Source organism: Mesoplodon bidens (assembly GCF_964165515.1).
Source record: "Mesoplodon bidens genome assembly, chromosome: 15".
Taxonomy (NCBI): Eukaryota; Metazoa; Chordata; class Mammalia; order Artiodactyla; family Ziphiidae; genus Mesoplodon; species Mesoplodon bidens.
Window position 1 is genome coordinate 65,541,646 of NC_138171.1, and position 21,323 is coordinate 65,562,968.

A 21,323-nucleotide genomic window follows, 5' to 3' on the forward strand; every position below is an offset into this window, starting at 1 on the left:
GTCAGGGGTGGACTGACAGCCAACTTGGTGACATGGCTGCTCAGGCCGGCTACCTTCACTGCAGGCAGACCTCCATGCCCGTCTTAGTTGAGGATTCCCTGGGTCACATGGCAAGCCCACCCCACCCGCTGTGCCACATGGTCTCACTCAGGCTGAGACTTCCCTGTTCAGTGACGCTCCTCTTGCTCAGCAGGCCCGTCCCCTCTAGAGGCAGAGCTGGAGTCCAGCACGACCTCAGCTCATGGCCTTGGCTTTCAAACCAGGACTGGAGATTGACCATCCCATCCCAGAAGCTGGTGGCCATCTCAGAGAAGCCCTTCTAAACACACTCACCCCTACAGCGGGGATGGGGTCTCCATTCTGGTGGGTGCCCGTGGAGTCCTGCCCCGAGACAGTCACCGTCACCTCATCTGAAGACAGCGGGGAGATGCCAGACAAGCCATCGGCATCCAGGACGGGGAGGGGGCTCCCAGGGATGATGCCGGCGCTTTTAGCTGCTAAGTCGATAGCGCCTGGCAACAGAAGCAACGTGCAAGTCTTTGTCTCCTGACGTCCTGAAATGCGCCCCAGAGGGGACAGCCCATGTGCAGGCCTCATTTTCATGCCAGGGCAGAGTCGCAGAGACTTACTGGCCAGGTGGCCTGGGGCCTGGGGTGGCAGGACCTTGGGCACAATCGGCCGGGACAGAGCCGCTTTGGTCAGGGAGGACTGAATGGGCCGGAAGGAGCCTCTCCCTGTGAGGACGAGAGTGGAAGCAGACGTGTCAGGCACACGATCTGATGGCCTCTTGCCACACGGCGGGGGCTGCACGAGCTCCCCTTCATGGCCACCGTCCGGATCATGGAAGCCGAGCTGGAAACCACCAAACGTCCCAACGCTTGCTAACTTGGGGAAGTCAATGGTCACACAGGGCCCTGGTGGGGAGAAAGCACTGTCGCCCATGACAGCGGCACCACTGCGCTTCCTGAGGGCTGCTGAATGGCTGCGGTCACTACTGTCAGCCCACGGGAACAGCCCTTTAAGGGTCTGTTACACCTGAGCTGAGCTACAGGCTCCTCTGGGGGGGTCAGAGAACCAGACTAGGATCGAGGTGCTGCCTCTGCAACCTGGCTCCTTCCTGGCAGGCTTTCTGCCATTGAAAAGTAGGTGTGAGAATGAGCAACTGTCTGGGTCTTGTGAAAATCAAGACCGATAAAAAGGTAAGTCATGGAATGTGTGTTTCACTGAAGGAGTCTCACTGTATAAGATTTACTACAAAGAGCGAGGGCCTCACTGAGCTTACACACCAATGAAAGTATGAGTCGCACACCCTAAGGACACATCTGTCCCATAAAATGCCTGACAAGAAGACGTCATGGATGGGGTGGACCACAGACCCTTCTCTAAACTGAACCAAGCGGAGCACCCCAACCAGGGCCATCTGAGCCCACCTTGGGAGGAAGCTGCCTGTGGACCACCAGTCAGGAGTCCACGCCTGCCCGCACCGCTGCCCATGTTGATAGAACGGACCCAGGAAGGCTTGAAATGTCACTCAAAGGGCCACAGGAACAAATGCCTGCAATTCCCAAAGACGGGGCCGCGCAGGTAAGGAGCGAAAGCTTCCCTGAGAAGCCCCGGCACTTACCAGTTATGGAAGAATTCGACAGGATGGAGAAGGAACAGACATTGTGGGACTGGTTTTCAGATGGTCTAGGAAGCAGTGTTCTCTGTGGAGGGAAAACTGGCAATATTAGGTGATGGAAAGACCCCAATACCGAAAATCACCCAGGAAACTAGTGCTAGATTGTAAAGGAATGTTCTAGAGAAGAGGGAGCTGAGTGTAACCAGATGGGGGTTCTGGTTCTAGAGTTGCTGATACAACGGCTTCCAAGACAGTCTGAGGATGGCTGTGCTCTGTAGACCCCAGACCCCTAAACACTGGGTCCTCTCTGAAAAGAACCCAGGAAATTGAAGCTCCCCAGGGAAAACTGGGGGAATGTCAGAACAATCCACCTTTTATCTAGAACATCTGGATTTGGCTGGAATGCAACTAGTCCTATAAATATTTATAACCATTCGATGTGGACTGTTACGAGATACCCCCTCGTCTGGGTGAAGAAAATCAAGTTGCCGCCTGTATCGCAGGGGGCCAAGGCCATGCGGCCCTCCACCCCATCCACGGTCTGGTGCCCGCTCCTCCCTGTCACACGCCCAGGGCTCCCATGTGTGAACCATCAGGTCCCAATGTGCTCAGGGCACCTTCATGGTATGACGACTACCACCTAAGACGAAATGGAGTTCACTGCTGACACTGTTAGCTGTTGAGGTGAAACACTGACAGAAAGCATCTCTCAGGCAGGAAGTGTCCAGAGGCACTGCAGCTCTGGGCGCACAGCTGGGTTCTTGCCCCACTGGGGCTCCCCAAGGGTCTGCCAGGTGCCGCAAGGCAGCAGGGTGACTGTACACGAGGTGACAGGCCCTGGTGTCCCCTGCCAGCCTCACGCCTCTTTGAAAGAGCCAGGTGGGAAATCCTTTAGGCTCTGGGCCTCGCGGTCTCTGTCACAGCTACTCAAGTCCACGCCGGCGGTGTGAAAGCAGCCGTGGACAGCAGGGAAATGAAGTACCGTGGCCACATGCCCATGAAACTTTTTATAAAAACAGTAAGTGAAAGAACCACATATGAAGTGTGATTCCATTTATGTGAAATTATGCGATCCCTAGAGACAGGAAGTGGCTCAAGGGCTGGGGAAGGGGCGGTGCAGGTAACGGGCCAGGCTTCTGTTTGGAGTGATGACACAGCGGTGGGGGCTGCACACCCCTGTGAATATACTAAAAACCCTGAACTGTATGCTTTAAACAGGTAGGCTTCATGGTATATGAATTATATATCAAAAAAGCTGTTTACAAACAAAACAACAACAGGCAGCTGAGGGCACCCTGGCTGTGACCCTGGGCTGTGGGGTATCCTCTCAGCCAGGGAGTGTGCTCCCATGCCCAGGGCAGAGGGTTAATGTATTTAACCAAATATACCAAAATTAAATGCCCTAACGTTGAATTAGCCTGCACAAAAAAACCCGTGGGACTTGGAATAAATTTTCCTTCCTGAGATCTGTCATGCAATCTCTCATTTCTAAATAAATTACTTCCAAGAGAGGAAGAAATTTCTGAGTCTAACAAAAGGAGACCTATGCATTAATTCAAAAACATTCATAAATTTCCAGGCCCATAGTTATTTCAGAATTTCAGCTTCACCTCTGTTATCTTTTTACCTCCAAATAAAAATGCCCTCTTTCTCCTGTGCCTCTCATCCCTGGATCACCCCTCTGGGTCTGCAGGTGGCATCCATGGGTCCTCCCAGAGTTCATTACCAGCTTGGGAGAGGTCTGGCCTCTGGCCAATCCATATACCTTGCCAACTGCTTCCATTTACTACATACTTATAAATAGATGTTCTGAGAGTCCTCACATATATTCCTATCTGGGACATCCTTGGAACCCAAATCCCAAGAACTTTCTGTCTTTTTTGCAAGCGGTTTTCATGCTGTACCAAGATTACCTTTATTTTCAGGTACAGTTAGGGTCACTGTTACTACTTTATCCTGTTAAGAAGAAGAAAAGAAGGGGCAGGGATCCTCCCCACTTCACATGAAAACCTGAGACACAGGAGGACACAAGCGTGTCCTGGGCAGCTCGGCCGGTGGGAGGGAGAGGCCAGCCTTTGAGGCCAGGCACACGCAGACGTGGATGGGCTCCTGACCTGGACCACCAACGGCTTCCGCAGGTGCCGGTTCCGCAGCTTCCTGGGCTTTGGCAGGAAGAAATCCGACTGCATCTGTGAGGAAGACAGTACTGACCCTGAGAGTGTTTTCTCCACACACACGGGGCAGCCCAGCAGCAGGGAGGCGTGGGCCCCACTTACGCTGATGGAGTTCAGATGCTGACGGAACGTCAATTCTGTTTCCTTGTTGGGAGAGAAGAGCTTCCCGTGTCGGCTGTTGGGTGGCAACGTTGTTGGGACGGCAAAAAGGCCACCATCTGAGTCACCGCTTCCGGCACTGGAGGGACCGGCCACCAAGAGGGGCCTCGGGGGGTTTCTCAAACCTAGGGAAGGAGAAGGGAGAACAGATACAATGGCACTCACCCAGCAACGCCTCCAGCGTGGGAGGGGTTCCACCGGGAAGAAAATCAGAAAGGAATCCTTGACAACCTCTCTGGTTTCCTTAAAGGGAATTTCCTATATCTCAGTGCTGTAAAAACCTGCTTTTCTCCCTTTCTCCCTGAAATTCTAGCTCCCACCATGTAAGCAGATCAGAGCTTTCCTTGATCTCTGGTCTCAGTGGGAAGGGCAGATTCACCTTCAAAGACTTTTCAGAGCTAGAAGAACCTTCCAGATCATCTAGTGCAAACCAGAGGTCAGTAAATGTTCTCTGGACATGGACAGACAACAAAAGTCAGCCTCGAGGGCCTCACAGTCTCTGTTGAACTCAGCTCTACGGTTGAAGCACAAAGGCAGCCACGTGAGCCAGTGGATGTGGCCATGTGCCAATAAAACTTCATTTACAACAAGCAGGCTGTGGACCACGGTCTGCTGATCCTTGGTCTAAATCTCTAATTATACAGAAAACAGACCTAGAGATAAAAAGATGAAAATATTTATTTAGGAACTACTATCTGGGGACTCTCCTTGCTGTTTTCATCATCATAGGCGCTGCTGCAAAGCACCCTCACTTCGTGGTAGGGACGGGTCCCCTTTCTTTATTCTTTATTTGCAAATCTGTGAGGTTAAATCAACACGCACAGAGTCCAGAGACCAGGTCTTCTAAGCACCTGTCTGGATTCTAGCACCGCAGGCACACTGGGCTAAAAGCATCCTCGATTGAGGAAGAGTGTGGATATTTAAGAGTTCACAGAATTACAAAACTTTAAAGCCAGAGGGAGGCGGCAAAGGCTATACAGGCTCCCAGCTAGCCCACACCACCGGCTGACGCCTGAGGAACGCGCCTTTGCCTTAAAGACAACCGATTCAGAGGCTGCTGCTGCCCCCTTGTGAGCCACGGCAAGGAAACAGGATAAAGGTCAGGAGGGAAATGGAAAACAAGAACTGCAGGAGGTGGGGAGCCTGACACCACAGCAGCCTTATTCTTTAAAATTCATGCAGAATGAACGATTCTAGCCATGACAATCTGTTTTATTAAAAAAAAAAATACTAAGCAAGTCAACTGATGACTCAGAGAAACGAGTCATGTTTATCCTAGGGTTATGTGCCACGTAACCCAAAAAAGGACGCTGAATTTAAATTACTTCCCAGATACAACCATGGACCAGCAGGTAAGCCCATCTTTCTTTCTAAGACTTGTGTTCAACTGCTGGGGAATCCTTTAACTGAAGGTTTCTTTATTCTAATACTTTAGATGTAAAGAAAAACAGTCCCTGTAAGACTCAGAAAGAACCAACCTTTCTCATGCCTTAAGCCACCAACTCGGCATGATATGGAGACTACTGCTGACCTCACAAAGCCAGATCCCCCAAAGTGACCAGACTGGCAAGGGTCCCCTATGTTTCCTGTCGGCTCCCGCACCCAGGACCCCAGAGCCTCTGTGACGGGCCCTGTGCTCACCCTCCCCTCGAGGAGGCAGTGATTTCTGTACCCCACACCATCCGCTGGACTGCAGCCGACTGAGTGGGGCGAGGCCTCAGGCAGCCCGGAGCTCTCAGCTCTGTGCAGCCCGCAATGCCCAGCAAGGACCCAGGAGGCTGCCTGTGGCCCTCTGAGCCTCACCTGAGGAGCAAGGTGTGGAGCTGGGAGAGAAGGTCTTGCCGTGACGGAGGGCAGCCTGGTTTCGAGGGCAGCGTGGGCTGCGGGAGCTGACAGTCACCACCTTCCCCGGGGGCGTCGTCGACTGCTCCTCCTGGGCGGGCCTCACTGAGGCCGTGGAGCCAGTGTTCGCTTCTGGAGCCTGGGACAGAAACGGGCCAAAACATTGGCCAAACTCAGCATGGAACAACACTTGTGGAGTGTGACGGGACAGCAAAGGGCCCAGGGTCATACTCCATGTCGCAGAGGTTGGTACCCCCAGGCCCTCAGGGGAACAACCGCTGTCCTCCAGGAGCCTTTCTGTGTTCACTACCGCAGTGGCACGGACAGGGCGTACCCCTGCACCATGACGGGAGGGGAGGCTGAGCGGCAAGCGACAGGGACTGTCCTTCTTAAAGCTTCTTCTAATTGTGAGTCAGAGGAAGGAAATACAGATTAATTTCTAAAATCAAACACAATCACAGCCAAGGAGTCCTCTGCTTAGTCAAAACCTCCACCTCAGGGGTTTCGTGGGCCCCTACCTGAGGCCGCTGCCTCCACTTGCCTGGCTGTCACTGAGTGTTGGGGTCCTCGGCCACAGAGGCACCCCTTCTACTCACCTGTTCTCTCCCATGACTCCACCGTCCTGCCCCGCCCCCTCAGTTCTCCCCAGCACCCACTCCCCATGCTCTCACCCAGCCCCACTTGCCCTGCACCTCTTCCTCTGTCTCCTGTGCCCTTCGCCCTGGCCTGACCCACCTTCTCCTTTCCCTGGGACCCCTGCTGTGTCCCTTCCTACTCCATTCACTGGATCTCGACACCCCCACCTCCCACCTGAGTGCCCGCCAGCCTCCAGGGGCAGGGCGGGGCGGCCATCGCTGCACTTGTTTGTCAGCGTCCCATCTACAGAGAAATCGCAGGGAGGGGCCGCCTGGCCAGGCAGGCCATCTCTAATTCAAGGTCCTCTATCTCTCCTGGGGCCTTGAGCAAGCAATTCTCACACCTAAGCTGCATCAGAATCACGAAGCAGGGCATGGGGGTGGGGGTGTCTCGTCAAAACAGTCTCCTGGGCTGCAAGAACCTGCATCCCTCACGAGTTCCCAGGTGATGCCGAGGCTGCTGGCCGGGGATCCCGCCTCAGGAACCACAGATCCGAGCGCCCTGCTCTGCATCCTCTGCACTTCCAACTCGCTCTACTCTCCTCTCCCAGTTGAGGCTGAGGCCAAGGCCAGCACCTCGGCCGTGTTCCAGAACTCCCGCCTCCTTAGGAGCTGGCCTGGCCCAGCCTCCTTCCCTAGGGGTCTGGACATGCTCCGGTCTCCCGTCTCCGCTCCTGACCCCTCCAAAAGCCAAACTTGAAAAAGCGTTTTAAACTCATCATCTCTGTCCGGTCACTGCAATACTGCCCACGCCTGCCCGCAGGTCACATCCACACCTGAATCCAAAGTCCACTGCTGGCCCTCGGGCCCCCCCCCACGAGAGCCAGTCCCACGTGGCGCTCATTCCCCACGAGCTCTGCTGAGTGCCGCCGGAAGATGGTGGGCAGGAGCCCAGGGTAGAGGCTCCGGGAAATGGGGCAGAACACAGACCACGTGCTGTCTGCCCCAGGGAGCAGGAGGCGGGTACATGTCACAGCAGTGACATGGGCGCACCTCAAGTTTGGTTCTGACTGTGACCCGAGCCCCACTCCTGTGAGGCCAACACGCTGAGCTTCGGCGCATCCTCCTGGAACTTGTGAGCCTCACCTTCTAGTGCACACGCGCCTTTCGGGATTGACCTGCCTCAGGACGCTGCTCTCGCGCCCAGAGAGCGGCCTAGACTTTCCGGTTGCAGTACCTTCCAGCCCACGTGTGGGCTCTGCTGGCCGGCCTCCCAGGAGTGGGGGTGGGGGGGTGGTTACAAGCCGTGGCCAGGCGTCCTTTCCCTGGGCCATGGCAGCCACTGCCCCCAACAGGAGCCTCTCAAGGAACCTGAGAACACTCCAACCAGCCACCTCCCGACAGGGTCTCCTGGGTGCAGCCCACCCAGCACAGCCCCTCCCAGCTCCACTCCCTGCACCCAGGCTGCACCCCCACTGGCCTCCAAGGATGGCCTTTCCAAAGCACACACTCAACCTCGCCGTTCCTGCTGCAGAAACCTGCAACGCTCCCAGCCCAGCTCGGCTCCTGGCCATGGCTGCCACCTCACCTCTGCACCTCTGTCCCAGGCTCTGTCCCCTCGGCCCACACACCTGGGCTCAGTGGCATCTCTGGAGCCAGGCAAGGTACAGCCCGCGTGAGCCCCACGGAACGAGGGCCTGCACTGCAGGGAACCGGAGCCCCAACCACGTGCTCTGTGCAGCCCACTCCAGGGAACGAAAGGCGACCCCCAGACCACCTCCTCCAAGGAGCCTGCGAGGCCCCAGACCACCTGCCACAAGGCCGGTCTTTCCTCTCTGGACCTCAGCCACCCAGCCGCGAGCCCTTGGGGGGCCAAAAGGGCCATGCTGACCCACACTTACCAGCCGGGGGTTGACCTCGGTGGAGATGAGCTTCAGGAGACAGCTGAGGAGGCGCTGCTTGTGGAAGGTGCTATGCAGGGAGCCGGCGCGGGAGCCCTGGGCCTGCCCTCCCGGGGCCTGGCCCTCAGGGCCCAGCACTGCCAGCCAGTCGTACTCTAGCTGCAGCTTGTTGGGCTTGCCCATCATGAGGTAGACTTCGGCCAGCGTGAGGCTTTCAGAGGTCTGCAGGTTCCAGCCCTCCTCGCGGAGCTGCTGGGCGAACCGGCTGGCAGGGACGTCCTTCGGAGGCTTGGCGGCAGGCTGACTCTGAGGTGGCGGGGGGTCCAAGGGGCTCGTCTTCTCCTGGGGTTCCTCCGCAGGTGCATCTGCCAAGTCTTTAGTGCAAACGTCCGGCTGGAGCCTGGGGCTGGGCTGAGGCTCTGGGCCGGGCGGGACGCGGACAGGGGATGGTGCCCTGGCCCGGGCGAGGTCGGCCACCTCTGCACTGCTGGGGACAAGGGTCTCTGGGGAGGGGCACCCTGAGGGCCGTGAGTCTGTGCAGCGGCACTGCTCAGGGATGATGAGGTCCTGACAGGACTTCATGTAGCGGGGGAAGGGGTCGAGGAGGGAGAGCTCATCTTCCAGGTCTGGGAGCTGGCCGCAGGCACATGCCAGGGCCCCGGGCTCTCGGGCAGGGCCGTCCCCACCCTCTGCAGCAGCGGCGGCAGGGGTCTTCTCAAGCCGTCCCCCAGCATCCTGGAGCCCAGGGGGAAGCCTGTCGGAGGCGTCCGGGCTGCTGAAATTTGCAGCGGCCCCCTCCCCAGGGGCACTTTCAGGGGAACTCTCCCCGGAGCTCTGCAAAGCGTCGGTGGAGGGAGGGGGCCGCCCCCCGCCCTTGGCCTCGGCGCCACCCCGTGGGCACTTCAGCTGGCCCCTGGCTGTGCCCTGCCCACTCTGGATGCCCAGAATCTGGGCTGGGGGCAGCGTGTGGGTGTCCTTGGTGCTCTGCTTGCACCGGCCGCCCTCCTGCCAGTGCACTGTGCAGAAGGCCTTTGAGTGCACCACTCGGGCCACACCCGGCAGCGGGGTCAGGGTGCAGTTCTCCCCCGGGAACAGGTGCAGTGCCACCTTCTCCTGCGATGGCTCCGTGAACGAGTCCTGCAGCTGCTGCTCCTCAAACGTCTTCCGCTGAGCGCACCGTCAAGGAACCACCTGCAGCAGCTCACACCCTGAGGTCCAGCGGGGAGACACGACAGGTACTTCCTTCTTTCCGGGCTCCACACCCAACACTCACCCTCCTAGCTGGGAACTGGGCAGGGCTACAAGCCAGCCAAGGACACGAAGATGTAGGTGTGGGGCTGTCCTCGGTCACTTTGTTCAACCTGCTGGCAGGGATGCTTCGGCCACACCCTGTGGGCCAGATGGCAGCCACTTACAGCAAGGACGGCTGCTGTGACAGAGTTCTAACACTGCAAGGAGGCCAAAAAGGGGGTTCAGACCCAAAACACAGAGGATGAGGGGCTGTGGGTTTTAGTTCTGGTTCTACACCATCTCATGGCACACCTGCTACATGCCTGGGGGCCCCGCTGCAATTCCAGGACTGAGAAGGAGACTTCACTCTCAGGCAGCAGGTGCTGCGGAGCCTGGGGGTGGCTTTAGTAGGAAAAGGATACAACTCGCACTTCATGAAGTGCCCACTTCTGCTTCAGGAACTCGATGAGGCTGGAGACCTTTCGATGGAGCTCCACGATCATCCTACAGAGAAAAGACAGATGGGGAATGGGAGGCTGGGACATGGGGGTACCTTCTAGGAGCCCCAGAGGCTGTGGCAGGAAGATGATGCCAGGGGGTCTCGAGGCCAGAGCCATAATGTCCCTGCAGAGCCACTGGCTCCTTTTCTAAAAACTAACTCTTTAACTTGAGATAACAGGAGACTCATGAGAAACTGCAAGAAAAAGTAACAGAGATCCTGAGTGCCCCTTACAGCATGAGGTCTCAGCCAGGACAGGGGCCTTGGTACAACACAACCTTCTCTTCTACCAGCTCCCTTTGGGGTCAAGAGGGCGGGTCTAGACTCAAACCCAAGAAAATAAAAATACACATGGAAGGAATGAAGTCCTGATGCAGGCTACGACACGGATGAACCCTGAAACCATGATGCTCACTGAGAGAAGCCAGACAGAAATGACCAGTATATGATCCTATTTACATGAAATGTCAGAATGGGCATATCTTTAGGGCCAGAAAGTAGACCAGTGGTGCCCTGGGGAGTGGGAGGAGGATGCACAGTGAGTGTTTAGTGGGCATGGGGTTTCCTTTCGGGGGCACTGAAAATTTCTGGAACTAGAGAGAGGTCATAGTTGTACAACACTGTGAAGGTACCCAATACCCCTGAACTGGGCCCCTTAAAAGGGCTCACAGTTAATTCCGTATTATGTAAATTTTACCTGAATCTAAAGGCATCCCCCACACTACCCTCAGGTGGTGTCAGATTACTGGAGTGGCGTCTGCTGCTCACCCAGGGACCCAACACCGCCCCTCCAGCCCCGTCCCTCGCAGCTCACTCCCCCAAAACGCATAGCGTGCTACCTGAGCCGTGGGTTCTGTGAGAGGCTCTGCACACGGGCCCAGGCATGGTTGTTTCGTGGCTGCAGCTCTACGGGGACTTTCAGGGGCAGGCGCACTGGCTTCTGGTCCTCTTCGTCACTCAAGCCTGCGACAGGAAGGGGCCGTGAGAGCCTGGCACAGACGGACCCTGATGAGAAGGTGAAGTCCTCGGCCAGACAGCTAAGGGACCCAGAGAGGAGTAAGGGGCAAACAGCCCTCAGTCAAAGTGGGACTGGCAGGAGCCCCAGCAAGGACCTGGTCTAAAGGTGCCAGCGTGGCCAGCTGCACATCTGCTACACCAGAGCCGCAGACCAGCCATGGGAGACTCGCCCTGACACCTCGGATGCTCCGTTTGAGGACGGCTGGGACTTCTGAGCTGGACTTGACTCACGAGAGGACACACCGCTATGACACGGGGTTTCAGGTCCAGGAGCTGCCTGCTGGCAGGACTGGATCATGCAGGCTCAGCCGCCGTGTTCCAGCTCAGCCTGGCCATCACTAAATGGAGCCAGAGAGCCTCCCCGATGGGAGTGAGCCCCAGGTGCGCGGCCCAGCCCAGCCCGTGTCTGACGTACCGTCCGGGTCACAGAGCTTCTTCAGGGCACGGCACATGGGCGCTTTGATCCGCAGGTTCCTCCCTTTGTACCGGACTGTGGTGGCCCTGGGAGAGGAGTGTTAAAGAAGCGCTGAGGCCTCTAAATGAACAGTCACTCCCACCCTGCGCAGTAACTAAGGGCCCCGGCTAACCAACCACCCTGGCCTCCAGGGCTCATGCTCGGCCCCACGAGAGGGCCCCACACGTCCCCAAGAAGCTCCTGCGATCGTAGGCAGATGCGCATGACAAACGACAGAGCTGACTCTGGACCTTCCCGAGCACGCGTCACGCTGCAAAGAGGGCACCTGCCGTTCAGGACATACCCTGCCCTCCTGCCTGGTGACCCTGAGAGCCCTCTCACTGGAGCCCCAATCGGACATCAGAAAGAATGCCCCTTCCCCTCCTCCAGGTCCCCAGAGCAGAAGGGCTCACCCACCTCTACATGACCTCTCAACCAGCCCCTAGGTGACCACCTCTGCAGGTCAGTGACATTCCCTAGTCAGTCCCTCTGCAAAACACACTAGGGGGGCCCGGAGAGGACAGGACACTGGAGGCCAGCAGGCATGAGTGCAACATGCTTGTGCTCCCCACAATGATCTGCAGGCAGGCCCAGAAGCAGGAGGGCCTGCCCTAAATCTGTCACAGCTATGGGTGACACTCTACCTGAAAACTGCTGTGACGGTAACTTATATAATGTTAGGATTACATAAATTAAAGAAATACTACTATTAACTAATGAATATAAAAACCACAAAAAATAGCTCCTTCTAAGAAACACACTTGGAGTGCTTTGGGAATACTCAATAAAGGTAGACTGTTTTTAAAAGATGGCAAATTAAGTGTGAGCAAGACAACTATGAAAAATGACAGGGAAGGACCCTGCAGTCCCACTGCTTTGAGAGCCTACATTCTTGTTCCACTTGAAAACAGGAAATCACAAACGATGCATCTTGGCTAGAGCTTCCAAATAAGAACACCACAGAACTCCGAGGAGCAAGCCACCAAGAAAAGGTGTTGGCCAGCCACTAAACGGTTGGTGAACAAACCTAAGTTTATGTTTTATGAAAGGTTCAAGGTCCGTCTATATTGTTTTTATGACCCTGCTTTGTTTTTTACCTGTTTTTTAAAAATCGAATTACAATATTGTGTTAGTTTCAGATGTACAGCAAAGTGATTCTGTTATACACATATATATCCTTTTTTGATTCTTACAGTATATTTCAATATTGTAAGATATTGAATATAGTCCCCTCTGCTATACAGTAAACCCTTCTCTACTTTATATATGGTAATGTGGATCTGTTAATCCCAAATTCTTAATTTATCCCTCCACCCCACATCCCTGCCTCTGGTAACCATGTTTGTTTTCTACGTCTGTGAGTCTGTTTCTGTATTGTAAATAAGTTCATTCATACTATTTTTTAGATTCCACATATGTCAGAGAATGTTTTGTCTATGTTCTCTTCTAGGAGTTTTATGGTGTTGTGTCTTAAGTTTTTAAGCCATTTTGAATTTGTTTTTGTGTATGGTGGGAGGGAGTGTTCTAACTTCATTAATTTACATGCGGCTGTCCAGCTTTCCCAACACCACTTGCTATAGAGACTGTCTTTTCTCTATTGCATGTTCTTGCCTCCTTTGTCGAAGATTAATTGACCATAGGTGTGTGGGTTTACTTATAGGCACTCCATTCTATTCCATTGATCTATATGTCTGCCTTTGTGCCAATACTACACTGTTTTGATTACTGTAGCTCTGTAGTATTGTCAGAAGTCTGGAAGAGTTATGCCTCCAGCTTTGTTATTTTTCCTCAGGATTACTTTGGTAATTCTGGGTCTTTTGTGGTTCCATGTAAATTTTAGGATTATTTGTTCTAGCTCTGTGAAAAATGTCGTGGGTAATTTGATAGGGATCACAATAAATCTATCTATAGATTGGTTTGCACAGTATGGATTTTAACTATATTAATTCTTCCAATCCAAGAGCATGGGATAACTTTCCATTTTCTTGAATCATTTTTTATTTGCTTTATCAGTGTTTTATAGTTTTCAACATATAAGTTTTTCACCTCCTTGGTCAGGTTTATTCCTAAGTATTTTTTTTTTTTTGGTGGGAGGGGGGTGTGATTTTAAACAGGATTTTTTTTCTTTTTTTACTTTCTCTTTTTGTTATTTCATTGTTAGGGTAAGGAAATGCAACAGATTTCTGTATATTAATCTCGTATCCTGCTACCTTACTGAATTCATTTATCAGTTCTAATAGTTTTTGTGCTGAGCCTTTAGGGTTTTCTACACAGAGAATCACGTCATCTGCATATAATGATAATTTTACCTCTTCTAATCTGGATACCTTTTATTTCTTTTTCTTGTCCAATTGCTGTGGCTAGGACTTACAATACTATGTTAAGTAGAAGTGGTGAGAGTGGCCATCTTTGTCTTGTTCCAGAATTTAGCGGAAAGGCATTCAGCTTTTCGCCGTTTGGTATTATGCTGGCTGCGGGTTTGTCATAAATGGTTTTTATTATGTTGAAATATGTTCCCTCTATACCCACTTCGGTGAGAGTCAAATGCTTTTTCTCCATCTAGTGAGATGATCATGTGGTTTTTGTCTTTTCTTTTGTTGATGTGGTGAATCGCACTGACTGATTCGCATATAGTGAACCATCCTGTGACCCTGGGATGAATCCAACTTGATGGTGATGTATGATCTTTTTTATGTGTTGCTGGATTCAGTTTGCTCATATTTTGCTGAGAGTTTTTGCATCTAAATTTATCAAAGATACTGGCCTGTAATTTTCTTTTTTGGTAGTGTCTTTGTCTGGTTCTGGTATCAGGGTGATGGTGGCTTCATAGATTGACTTTGGAAGTGTTCCCTCCTCTTCAATCTTTTAGAAGCATTTGAGAAAAATAGGTCTAAGTTCTTTGTATGTTTGGTAGAATCCCCCAGCGAAGCCATCTGGTCCTGCACTTTTGTTTTCAAGGAGCTTTTTTATTAGATTCTATTTCACTTCCAGTGATTGGTCTGTTCAAATTATCTGTTTCCTTCTTGATTCAGTTTTGGTGGGCTATATATACCTAGAAATTTGTCCATTTCTTCTAGGTTGTCCATTTTGTTGGAATGTACTGTTCATAATATTTTTTAATGATTTTTTTATATTTCTGAGGTATCAGTTGTTACTTCTCTTTCATTTCTTATTTTATTTGGCTCCCCTCTCTTTTCTTCTTGGTGAGCCTGCCAGAGGTTTGTCAATCTTGTTTGTCCTTTAAAAAAAAACAGCTCTTGGTTTTATTGATTTTTTTTCTATTTCTAAATCTCTATCTACTTCCTCTCTCATCTTTATTATTCCTTCCTTCTGCTGACTTTAGGTTTTGTTTGTTCTTCTTTTTCTAATTCTTTTAGGTGGTAGGTTAGGTTTACTTGGGATTTTTCTTGTTTTTTGAGGAAAGCCTGTATCACTATGAACTTTTCAGGACTGCTTTTGCTATATATTTTGTATGGTTGTGTTTTCATTGTCTTGAGGGTTTTTAAAATTGTTTTTTTGTTTTTCCTCTTTGATTTCATCACTGACCCACTGGTTATTTAATAGCATGTTCTTTAGTCTCCGTGTAATCTTTTTTTCCTCATTTCTCTTTCTGTGGTTGATTTCTATTTCATGCTGTTGTGGTCAGAAAAGATGCTTGAAGTAATTTTTATTCTCTTAAATTTGTTGAGGCTTGGTTTGTGTCCTACTATGTGGTCTATCCTAGAGAATGTTCCATGTACACTTAAAAAGAATGTATATTCTGGGTTTTTTTAAATGTAACGTCCTGTAGATATCAATCAAGTCTAACTGTTCTACTGTGTCATTTAGGATCTCTGTTGCCTCACTGATTTTCTGTCTGGAAGATCTGTCCATTGATGTCAGTGGGGTGTTAAAGTCACCTACTATTATTGTACTCCCATCAATTTCTCCCTTTGTGTCTGTTAGTATTTGTTTTATGTATACAGGTGCTCCTATATTAGGTGCATATATGTTAATGACTGTGAGATCCCCTTCTTGTACTGATCCTTTTACTGCTATATAGTGTCCTTCTTTCTCTCTCTTTATGGTCTTTTTTTTTTTTTTTTGGCTGCGCCATGTGGCTTGTGGGATCTTAGTTCCTCAACCAGGGATTGAACCTGGGCCACAGCAGTGAAAGCACTAAGTCCTAACCAATGGACAGCCAGGGAATTCCCTATGGCCTTTGTTTTAAAGTCTATTTTGTCTGAGTATCGCTATCCCTGCTTTCTTGTCATTTCCATTTGCATGAAATATCTTTTTCCATTCCCTCACTTTCAATCTATAACGTGTCTTTCTCTCTAAAGTGGGCAGTCTGTTGTAGGTTCTTGTTTTATTATCCAATCTGCCACTGTGTCTTTAGATCAGAACATTTAGTCCATTGACATTTAAAGTAATTACTGAAAGTATGTATTTATTGCCATTTTAAACACTGTTTTCCAGTTGACTTTGTATTTCTTTGTTCTTTTCTTCTTTTCGTTTTTCCTTTTGTGGCTTGATGGTTTTCTTTTGTATCATTCTTGAGTTCCTTTCTGTTTGGTTTTCGTGAATATACTGCATGTTTTCAATTTGTGGTTACCCTGGTTTTCAAGTATGTTAACCCATAACTGTATCTACTTGCTTTAAACTGGTAGTCATAGAAGCTCAAACACATTCTAAAAGATCCGCATTTTCTTACTCCCCCCCCATATTTTGTGATTGTGAGGTCTTATTTTACATCTTCATGTTTATCCTTTTGCTGTTCATTGTAGTTATAATCGCTTCCATAGAATTTTTTAAATTGTTTTTTAAATCTATGTGCTGGTGGGACTTCCCTGGGGGTACAGTGGTTAAGAATCCGCCTGACAATGCAGGGGAAATGGGATCGAGCCTAATACAGGAAGATCTCACATGCCATGGAGCAACTAAGCCCGTGCACCATAACTACTGAGCCTGAGCTCTAGAGCCCGTGTGCCGCAACTACTGAAGCCCATGCACCCAGAGCCCGTGCTCCACAAGAGAAGCCACCGCAGTGAGAAGCCCGTGCACCAAAACGAAGAGTGGCCCCCACTCACTACAACTAAAGAAAGCCTGCATGCAGCAACACAGACCCAACACAGGCAGAGATAAATACATAAATAAATAAGTAAAATTTAAATATATATATGTAATAGGATAAACTTGCTGTGGAGTTAGAGAACCGAGCAGCTTTAAAAAAATAATAATAATCTATGTACTAGCTTATTTAAAGTGACCTTCAATCCTTTTATGTATTTCCCTTTCCTACTGTGATGTTTCCCTTTCCTATAGATTCTTGCTTCTCTTTTATTTAGAGAAGACCTTTCAATATTCTTTTTAGGATGTTTAGTATTGCTGTATTCCTTTAGATTTTGCTTGTCTGAGAAATTCTTTATCTCTCCTTCAGTTCTAAATGATAATCTTGCTGGGTAGAGTATCCCAGGTTGCAGGTTTTTCCCTTTCAGGACTTTGAATTTATCTTGCCACTCCCTCTGGCCTGCAGAAGTTTCTGTGGAGAAATCAGCTGATAGCCTTATGCGGGTTCCCTTGTAACTGACTGCTTTTCTCTTGCTATCTTTACAATCCTCTCTTTAACTTTTTTTTTTTTTTTTTTTTTGCGGTACGCGGGCCTCTCACTGTTGTGGCCTCTCCCGTTGCGGAGCACAGGCTCCGGACGCGCAGGCTCAGCGGCCGTGGCTCACGGGCCCAGCCGCTCCGTGGCATGTGGGATCCTCCCGGACCGGGGCACAAACCCGTGTCCCCTACATCAGCAGGCAGACTCTCAACCACTGCGTCACCAGGGAAGCCCTCTCTCTAACTTTTGTCATTTTAACTATGATATGTCTTAGAGTAGGTTGTTTGGGTTCATATTGTTTTGGATCCTCTGTGCTTCCTGTCCCTTGATACGTTTCCTTCTTTAGCTATAATTTCTTCAAATACATTTTTGATCCCCTGTTCTCTTTCTTCTCTTTCTGGAATTCATTTTATGCGTAGATTGGCACACTTTATATTAATCCATAGATCTCATATGTTGCTTTCATTTTTTTTCATTTGTCTGTCTGCTGTTCTGATTGGGTGATTTCTGTTATTCTATCTTCCAGATCACTTATTTGTTCTTCTACATTATTTAGTTTGCTGTTTACTGTCTTCAGCTCAGCTTTCATCTGGGTAATTGAATTGTCTGATTTTGACTGGTTCCTCTTTATACTTTCTAGATCCTTACGACAGTGATCTACATTTCTAACGACAGTCTTTCTTAATTCCTTCAGCATTTTTATTACCTCCTTTATGAGCTCGGGGTTTGGTAGACTAGAGAGGTCTGTTTCATCATTTGTTCTCTCAGAGGATTTCTCTTGTTCTTTTACTTTATTTTTTTAAAGATTTAAAAGTCTTATTTCTACAAATCACAGCTGATGAACATGAAACCTTCATACGTGGGCTCCACTCTACAGCAACAGCTGTTCCCAGGAAAGGGGTGGCTTGACATGCAGAAAACTGCGCAGTCCAAAGTCCAGGGCAGAGTGGGGTCAGGGGGCCCAAGGGCCTCTGCCAGAGCAGCCCTGGTAGCCACAGAGTGTGCACTTGATGATCCAGTCCACTGACAGCTTATTTTGGGGTCCTGGCAAACACAGTTTGTCCCCAGATCGGTGTTCCATGTTTGAATGCACCTCAGGCAGCATGATTTCTCATACACCTGCTTTTTCCATTCTGCGATTAGGTTTTACCTGCATAGCCTTCTTTAATATAATACTCATATAGTTCTGTTTATGGCTTTCCGCTTGTAGAAGAGATCAAAAGTATAGTGGGTTTTCTGGTAGTGGATCCTGAAGATGGGCCACAGAGATTCTACTTTCCTCTTTCCCTCATGAGGTTCTGTTTCAGCTTCTCTCATCTTTTGATCTAATTCATCCAATGTTGGCTCCATCAACTCCCAGTCATCTAGGGGAGCTTTCCAGCTTCTTCTCACTTTAGGCATTTTTCCCACAAGATAATTTGCAAAGATCTTAGCGTCCGTTTTCCAAGAGTATAACAGAAAGATCCCTGGTCTCTTCAGTTACAGACGTAGGTTCTTGTCCAGCTCTACCAATCAGTACGTGACTTTGGGGAGATCACATTCCCTCTCTGGTCCTCAGTCTTATCAGAACCTCCGTCGCTGTTGGATGCCCCTTCTCTATCCTCTTGTTCTTTTAATTGAGAGTAGTTCCCCTGCTTTTTCATTTTACTTATATTTCTCCAGTTATCTGGACAAGAAAACTCCAGGAAGCCAGCTCCACTGCCACTGTGTTAGGAGGGGAGATTCAGAGAGGATGGGAGTCTGCAGGGACCAAGGCCTCCACTGAGACCAAGTGCTTGAGTCTTAACCACCTCAACCCAGGGGAAATACAGGCAGCAGAGTGCTCCCAGGGATGTGCTGATGAGGCTGGAGTGGGGGTGCAGGAGCGGGAACCAAGAACATCGAGTCAGTTCTTAGTCGCCTCCAATGAAGGGTGCTGGGAACAACTGGACGTTTCTGCCATCCATCCCAAACAAAACACAACAGTAGCAGGCAAGATTTAAAGAGCAGGGGGAGCCATGTCACGTGACACTTGTGTTTGTGATAACCACATTTTCCGTTAAACTGCTGTTTAGTGACTTCCTTTTTTTTTTTTTTAGTGAAATTGAACAGCCCCTGCTTTATGGTAGAGAACCATTCTGAGGTTACGAGTCCCTTCCCTTTCTCACAAATGGAAGTTCTATGAGCAGCCTGAGGCTGGAGCCGGCACAGGTGAAGCCTGGTCCCAGCCCAGGCTGCAGAGGTGCACCTGCAGGAGAATCAGGTCCTGCCCTCTGTCAGATGGAACAATGTGGAGGGTCCTATTTGAATCCTCCACTAGTGTCACAAAACAGGCAACAGAGTAATCCCTCTATGTGCATGGGAGTCAGGCTTTCCTTTCTGATATGAGGTTCATTTTCTTCTCTGCAAAGTTACTTGATAAATCTAATAAGCATGTGCTAAGTTCTATGCTGCTGGGTCTGTGACCAAGGTAATAAGATTCAACTTTAGAGCTTTTCTCAATTCATTTACTCCTTAATCCAATTCTACCATTTTATAACAAAGGGAGATTGAGAGTTACTGGAAAAGGTCTGCATGAGAGGCAGGAACAGGAAGTTAGTTAAATACTCAATGCTTTTTGGTCTTAAGTCAAGGAGTACTTTTCCACAGGCACCTTACTAATTTCCCCCATCTCTGTCTCACTTTTACAGGCCTTTTGCTTTGTTCTTAAAAACTGACGATGTGTTGGCGAAAGAACACACAGTAAATCAACGGAACAGAATTTCAAGTCTGGAAATAGACCCACGTAGCACAGTCAACAGACCTTAGATGGAGGTGAAAAAGCAGCGAATGGAAGAAGGATGGACCCTCCAGCAGAGGGGGCCGAAACAACTGGACACCCACAGGCCACAAACTGAAGCTTGGCATAAACATCACATTGTGTACCAAAGTTAATTCAGAGTGGATCGTGGATTTATACGTCAGACCATAAAACTTTTAGAAGAAATCATAGGAAAAAACTTCGTGACCTTGAGTTAAGCAACGACTTCTTAGATGTGACACTAAAAGCACAATCCATAAATGAAAAAGATGACAAACTGGACTTCATCACAGCTGAAAACGTCTACCCTGTGAAGGACACTGCTAAAGAGAGTGAGAAGGCGGGCCACAGACTGGGAGGAAAGATTGGCAAATCACTTACCTAACAAAAGGCTTGTGTCTGGAATATATAAAGGACACTCTAAACGCAATGGGCACAAGATTTGAAGAGGCACCTCACCAAAGAAGATACACAGATGGCCAGTGAGCATAACAAAGGTGTTCAACATCACTAGTCCTCAGGGAAACGAAGTCAAAACCACAATGAGACACCCCTTCACTACTGGGGTGGCTCAAAAGAACAGATTGAACACACCAAGTGTGGGGAGCGTGGGGAGCACCCGGAACCCAGCCTGGAAAGCAGGCTGGCAGCTCCTTATAAAGTCTGCATGTGCTCACCACCTCCTCCCCTGGGGATTTGCACAGGCAAGATGAGACAAAAAGCTGGAGGCCAATGCCGAGTCATTTACTCTCTGTAAACAGCCCGTGTCCCTCACTGGGGGTTGGATCAACAGACCACAGAACAGCCATACTGGGGACACTACTCCACAGAGGCATGGACCACAGACCCACGCAGCCACATGGACAGATCTCAGGGTGTACTGCTGAGTGGAAGATGCCAACCTTGGAAGGCCACACATGGCACAATCTCACTGAGATGACATTCTGGGAAAGGCGTGTACGCACAACACTGCTCGAACATCTCAGATCCTGGAGCAAACATAGCTTCCACCTGATGGGCACAGGGCAGGTGTGAGGGTGGGAAGGAAGGCCAGATGCTAAAGCTGCAGCAGGTGAAAAGGAGGTGCAATACACAACCCCCAGGGCTAAGGCTGGTGGCCTCTCTTCCTACTTGCCTCTGACCACCCCCCACACCTGTGGGAGGCTCCATGTGCCCAGTGGTACCAGCTGGCCAGGCCACCTTCACTCCCCGGCCGCTGGGGAGAATCACTGCTCTTTCACACGGCAGTGATACGTACAACCTAGTTACTCTCAGGCCTGGCTCCAAACTGATGGTAGTTCACAGACACAGAGCCAGGAGGATCCAACATGAGCTTCTGTAAGGTCAGACGCTGGGCTGGAGCCAAAGCAGAAATGCACACAGTCAACCTGGCAGGGACTCAACCTGAGGGATGGGGGCTCGCTGGCCGTCCAACACCAGGCCGAGGGAGGAAAACAACCAGGGTACAAGACAACATCCTGCTGA

General features: G+C 50.2%; 1 protein-coding gene and 1 pseudogene across 8 annotated transcripts in view; both read right to left on the reverse strand.

The window, feature by feature from the left end:
* Positions 1-21,323, reverse strand: part of CRAMP1 (cramped chromatin regulator homolog 1) — a 60,851-nt gene that overhangs the window by 8,952 nt on the left and 30,576 nt on the right. For 4 of the 7 annotated variants that reach the window (XR_014017541.1, XM_081255539.1, XM_081255538.1 and 1 more), the window contains exons 7-15: positions 11,434-11,519; positions 10,841-10,964; positions 9,925-10,006; positions 8,273-9,439; positions 5,758-5,935; positions 3,898-4,079; positions 3,736-3,810; positions 1,625-1,706; positions 334-734 (exon numbers count right to left, since the gene is read on the reverse strand). Coding sequence is in view for 6 of the 7 variants with exons in the window: in XM_081255539.1 (XP_081111665.1) it covers positions 334-734; positions 1,625-1,706; positions 3,736-3,810; positions 3,898-4,079; positions 5,758-5,935; positions 8,273-9,439; positions 9,925-10,006; positions 10,841-10,964; positions 11,434-11,519 (2,377 nt within the window). In the remaining variant the exon portion in view is untranslated. Of the gene's footprint in view, positions 1-333; positions 735-1,624; positions 1,707-3,735; positions 4,080-5,757; positions 5,936-8,272; positions 9,440-9,924; positions 10,007-10,840; positions 10,965-11,433; positions 11,520-21,323 lie in introns of all 7 variants that reach the window. The other 3 variants (XM_081255542.1, XM_081255541.1, XM_081255540.1) reach the window with 2 other exon arrangements.
* LOC308629626 (protein BUD31 homolog) lies at positions 15,533-21,117 on the reverse strand (annotated as a pseudogene). The gene has a single exon. The product of its transcript is annotated as a protein BUD31 homolog (transcript).